This window comes from Endocarpon pusillum (assembly GCF_000464535.1).
Source record: "Endocarpon pusillum Z07020 unplaced genomic scaffold scaffold1962, whole genome shotgun sequence".
Classification (NCBI taxonomy): domain Eukaryota; kingdom Fungi; phylum Ascomycota; class Eurotiomycetes; order Verrucariales; family Verrucariaceae; genus Endocarpon; species Endocarpon pusillum.
The window spans coordinates 146688-152494 of NW_006916107.1; the positions used below are offsets into that span (position 1 = coordinate 146688).

Here is a 5807-nt window from a genome sequence, read left to right on the forward strand (position 1 = left end):
GGGAGCCGTTGTTGGGGCTTGAGGGGCGGGATCGGGATGGCAGCAATGTGGTGGCCGGGGTCCGGAAGCTGTCGACGCTTGTGGGTGTGCTGGGGGAGCGGAGGTAGGGATGTGGTGTTGTTGGGGTGGTGGGAGTTTGTTGATGAGATTGAGTGGGACGGAGGCGGGCGAAGGTTGGCGTCTGTGGCGGGCCGGATTGGGCGCGGGTGAAGGGTGAGGGCTGCGCTGGGGATATGGGGGTCCTCTGTAGATGGGGAGGATATGTGCCTGGTTGATGGCTGGTTTCACGGCGATTGCAGTCTGTAGCCGATGGAAAGGCGAAAGGAGTGGGCGTGTATGGTGACTGAGGACTAGATGAAGCAGTGCCAGTGGCTGCATCTGAGTATGCACGATCTGGTGTTCGTGGTCGGATTGAAGTTCTTTTGGGTGAGACATTGCTATCTCCAGTCTCGATTCTCGGAAGTCGTCTTCGATCCTGGTAGCTGACCTCATCATCAACCAAATGTATGCCTTCCTCCTCTTCCTCTTCTATGCTGTCGTCGTCCTCCTCCGCACCGTCCTCGCGTCGACCACTCGTAATCAGATATACTCCAAAGAATGTCAAAAGACAACCGCCCACGAATTTGGCACCGCGCGCAGCGGTCGTAGATTCGAAGTCGCGGTACAAAACAGCGGATCCAATGATGACGGAGAGCGTAAACAGGACAAACTGGACCGGAATCACCTGGGTAGAGTCGAATCGCTGAAGTGCGCGGTTGACGTAGCGAATCTGCATCAATGCAGAAAACACTAGGATCAGTACCAGGAAGTAGGTGATGGGAAAGGTCAAGGCCATCCACAGAGTGCCGGAAAGGAGCGATGCCACGCCCTTCGTGGAGAGAGCGGTGTATCCCCCAAACAGGCCCACAAGTCCCAGGTCAATCAAGATCGTGCGGTCTCCACAACGTGGGCTGGCAAACATGAGGACAAGGATAACGCCGGTAGTGATGCCGACATATGTCAGAAACTCCCAGCGCATGATCGCGTCCCACAACTCATCCTGACCAAGCTTGGTTTCGCTTGTTTTGGCGCTAAGGACGACAGTGACAGCACCAGCAACGGCAACCAGAACCCCCCAGCCATCTCGCATCCGAAAGCGCTCTTTGAGCATGAACGGAGCGATAATGCAGTTCGAGACGAGCGCAACGACACCGAGTGGACTGACAATGGACGCTGGGGCAAAGCCGTAGGCCAGGAAATTGCCAGCCTCACCGATTGTCATGAGGATGATGCCAGCCCACCAATAGGGCGATCTGAGATAGGACTTCCGTTCGTCTCCATTTTCCGACTGCTTCTCCAGTGTCGTGATAGTACTTCCAGAGTGGTAAGTCTTCAGCAATGGAGACGACTCATGCGGAGCCTGGTCTCGGTATCCGTGAAGGCCGTGCCGGCTGTGTGCTTGATTGTTGTCTGGTTTGCCTGGCCCTGGCGCATCTGCATTGATCTTTGCCCGCTCCTCCGCAATCTGCTCCTGCGTCGTCGCACTGTTGCCCAGGTTTCTGCCACCACTGGACAGAGGCATGTTCGACTCATGGTACTCTCGGGCAATGCGGATGTGCGCATAACGTTGTATGTTCAAGGCGAATGAGATGAGGACATTCCCAATGATGGCGGTGACAATGCCGATGATGGAGCTCCATTGGCGCAGCTCGGAGAAAACATCGACCCATCCATTAGGTACCGCAGCGACAGGGTCTCCATGCTGCAAGCTGTAGGTGGCTGATGGGTCGAAATGCTGTGGAATCCACATTGCTGCTGGATTTATTCCTGTCGGCCTGCGGACCTCTGTTTAAAAAGCTCTGCTATCCCGCTTGCCGTCTCATGTTCGATGTGTCAAGATCGTCACCTTTCTTAGGATGTTCGGAGCACGTGAAGCTCAAGCGACCAAAGTTCTGAAACTCGGAGTATATTTTTGGCTGAATTCTCGAAGGGTTGTTCTGGGGGCTGTTACTGATGTCAAACACTCATGCAAGTAACTAAGTTAGGAGTCAGCGGGGGCCGAAGGGCCTCGGGGCGGGGATGTTTATTACCATGGCGCTCTTCTACTACTACTACGTAGTAGTACTACTAACTTAGTAGTAACTACCCATTGGAAGCCAAGACCGGAGGACCATCCCCAGGTCCTTTGTACGTAGTATAGAACAAAGATCCAGTGCTGGTTTGGTAGATATGAACAGAAACTTTTATTGTCTAATGACGATAAAGAAGTTGTCTGTGCGTCCAATGCCTTGTGTCATTCACTCACTCGAATGAATGTCATTAATGATGCGCCTCATGGGCATACGGCTGACTGGCTAAACCACCGTGAGCAAAGCATGTAAGTATCGAATTCAAGCCCTCTGCGCCTACATCCGGACCAGAGCTTTGACTGGAAGCAGGGCAACTCAAGAAAAGGCCAGAGAGGGCAGCATCTTCTCTAAGGAATCGGTTGCATCCAGCCCTGCTAACTTGCTCATCTGAATCCATTTCCTTTCTGGAAGTCTTCACGTGTCGTAAGATGCCCTCTCGGACTTGCCCATAGGCACTACCGTTGCTGTACCAGGAGCGGCACGGGATGATGCCGTAGGGGACCTGCCGTCGCAGTGGGCACTGATTGTGGTGTGCTTCATGCTGGATCAGCGTGGATCGTACTTGCTTTTCTCTCTTGTCCATGCAGTCTTCACGTCTTAGCCTTCTTCTTTTGCGGACCTTCTTCTGCCTCATCGTCACTAACTTTAGCGTAGATGGTCTGGGGTTGCGTTTTTTTCCAAGCGTTCGTGAACATGGGATCCTTTTCAGCCTTCTCAGCATATTTTAGCAATGCCTCCCTCGGATCTTCATCCCGCATAGAGCTCAGCGGAATGTTCTTCCTGACCGAGGCCTCGTCTGGTTGATTCTTAGAAAATGGAGTTGTTGCAGGAAGATGTGGCCGGCGAGGATCCCTGGATTTTCCAGATGCGGTAAGACCTATTGTAGGATGGCGCGAAGTGTAGCTATTGCCTGCTTGGATCCCAGCAAGACCAGTGCCGGGATTGATGATCATGTCACCCGATATTCCCTGAGAGAGGTCTGTGGTGAGAGTGGGATCATCGTCGAAGTGACGTCGTTTTGGTGCTTTGGACACGATCATCAATGCACCTTTCGTTGAGATTTTCGGATTGTACAGGACGTGTGTCTCTGCATTGGCAGAGCCAGTGAGAATCTGGTTAAGCTTCTCGTGCCAGAGAACGGTGATAAGAGGTGATTGGGGCGTGACAGGGGTGACAATCTCTGGCTTCAATGTTGCAGGATTCAGTATGTGAAGGTGTCCGGTTTCCGATCCTGTTATGACTGAGGCACCGTTGGGGGAAAATTGAATATTCGAGGCCGGATATTGCGCCGATGTCGAAGAATGCGCCACCGAGTTAACAGGCTGCTTGAACTTTCTTGTATCCCATAATTTTATGGTGTCATCACCACCTCGCGTAACCACAAGCCTTCCATCTGGGCTGATGTCCACTCCGCTTGTCCAGGTCCCACTTTCATGAGCATCCTTGATCTCTGCGCTTGGTCGATTGTACGGTCCTTCTCCACTCCACAGCATCAAACTTCCATCAAGCGCTGTCGCTACCAGAAGACTATTGCCTCCCTCGGCCTGGCTCCCCCATGTTACAGCGGTCATTCTACTCCTCCCTGCCGATCCAGCCTGTCTTGACTTATGCACGATGACCGCCTTTTGCCTCATTCTCGAGTTGACGTCCCATATCCGTAATGTACTATCGGTGCCAGCCGTCACGAATAGATCCCAGTTACTGGGATGCCATGTTCCAGCAGTAATTTCACTAATGTGACCTTTCGTCATGTTCATATCGCGCAAGTACATGTCCCCCTTTTGAAACTCAGAGATGACCTCACCATCCCTGCTGAGTATTCTCGCTTGAGGAGTGGCAGATATGACAAGCACTTGACTCGGGGAATTAGGATTGAACTTGGCAACATGGATGGGATGTGTTTCAGTATTGGCTGAGGTTTTTGACGCTGTAGGATCAACCGATTTGAAAGCGCGTAGTGTGGTGGGTGTCATGGAAGCAAAATCATGCAGCTTTATCGTACAATCAGTTGACCCCGTAATCATTCGTGATCCTGCTGGATCAACCGTGATGGTCGTAACTGCCTTTTCCTGTGTCTTGAAAACCAGTTCATGGGATGTGGGATACTCATCATCATAGTCGGAATCATCGTCGGAATCATCCTCGTCCGAACTAGACCCACCATTCGAGCTTTTCGTAACGGATTTCTCTCGCTTTACTTGGGCAGTTCCAGTCGGTCTTTTGGTGCGATCGATCTGAGCGTCGATATTTGTTCCATTCTCATCCCCACCAAACGAGGAAGGGAAAAAACTTCTCAGCTTGCCATCTTCCAGATCACTATCATCATCCATTTTCCCTAACCATAGACTTTGTTCACGAAAGCCAACTTGGTAAGATGCCGACTATGGACACAAGTCTTGTCCAGTTTGCAACTTTGCGATGGAAATGGTAATTCAAGATACAGTTAGAGAACCCTCTTGTAATTTAGTGACCGACAGGAAGGGCTAGCCAACAGTAAGCTGCAAGCGTCTAACACTTCGAACTTACCACAGGGGAGGCATAAAAATTGTTAAGCTGGTGTTAGTAGCGGCTAGTTTCTGTTACCGTATCGCAGTGCTACTATTCGTTACTGCAAGCATTGGCTTGAGCGCATCCATTCAAACGAGTTAGAAATTTACACTTAATCTAATTGGGCCTAACTAGTTGTTCTGTGCAGAGGGCATGTTCGAGTAAAAGATACTAGTGCTGAACTAACAATATTTCATGCAAAACATGCCTAACTCAATATCCTCCTGCAACTAAATTCCGGAGCCTAATACTTAGCTCCGAGGCTCAACATGTGGATTCCACGGCTCCGGAAAAGACAGCCTGTGCCTAGAGCTAACACCCCCCCCCTTGGTCAAAATATTTTACAAACGCCTTTTTTACATACGTATCCCTGTAGGCATCCCTGTCACTATTTTGCACAAATTTTGCTTATCCTGCAGATTCTGCTCATTCTGCTCTGTACGCATTCTACTAATTCTGCATAAATACTAATAAGCTTAATGATGGGACGGCAGCTGTTAGTACTCCATAGGATGCTGCATCTTCTGATTGTCTTAAGAAGCTGCTTCAGTCGATGCAGGCGAGATGGCAAGTTATTATGGATGTCAATAGAGAGTAAAAACTAGATTGTGGAGCGCTAGTCCTATTTAGGCCGGTCTGAAGGTGTCTACACTCAATTCTACATAGTACGTTTTGTACAGATACTAATGTTTTCAGAAAGGGGGGGTACAAAAATTCGGCCTGACACTGTACTATGGCTACTGGGGTAAATATTGTACCCCCCCTGGTGAAAACGCTAGTATTCGTACAAAACCTACTATGTAGAATTAAGTATAGATGCCCTCATATTAGCCCAATTAGGACTAGCCTTCTAAAATCGAGTTTGATTTCCATTGGCATCTATGACTGCTTTGCATCTCTTCTGCATTGATTCAAGCAACTCCTTGAGATACTCAGAGGGCACAGCATCCCATGCAGCATTAACTGCTATTCGTAACTCATCATATTTGTATAGGGTATCTCCATAACGCTCTTGTATCCAATCCTTCATCCAATTCCATACCGTCTCAATTGGATTCAAATCAGGCGAATATGCGGGCCATTGAATGCATTGAATGCCGTGTTGACAAAGAGCTCGAATGGTATTCTTAGCAGCATGAGCAGGTGCAGAAT

At 49.8% G+C, this 5807-nt stretch overlaps 2 protein-coding genes across 2 annotated transcripts; both read right to left on the reverse strand.

Annotated features, from left to right (window-relative positions):
* Positions 1–494: 494 nt before the first annotated feature.
* Positions 495–1789, reverse strand: EPUS_06572 (uncharacterized protein; the record flags this gene model as incomplete). The annotated part of the gene is made up of 2 exons (XM_007803091.1): positions 495–572; positions 725–1789. 2 exons carry the CDS (start codon positions 1787–1789, stop codon positions 495–497), a joined length of 1143 nt encoding a protein of 380 aa, XP_007801282.1.
* A 909-nt stretch (positions 1790–2698) lies between these two features.
* Positions 2699–4438, reverse strand: EPUS_06573 (uncharacterized protein; the record flags this gene model as incomplete). The annotated part of the gene is made up of 1 exon (XM_007803092.1): positions 2699–4438. The coding sequence occupies one exon, from the start codon at positions 4436–4438 to the stop codon at positions 2699–2701; it is 1740 nt and encodes a 579-aa protein (XP_007801283.1).
* Between the last annotated feature and the right edge of the window lie 1369 nt (positions 4439–5807).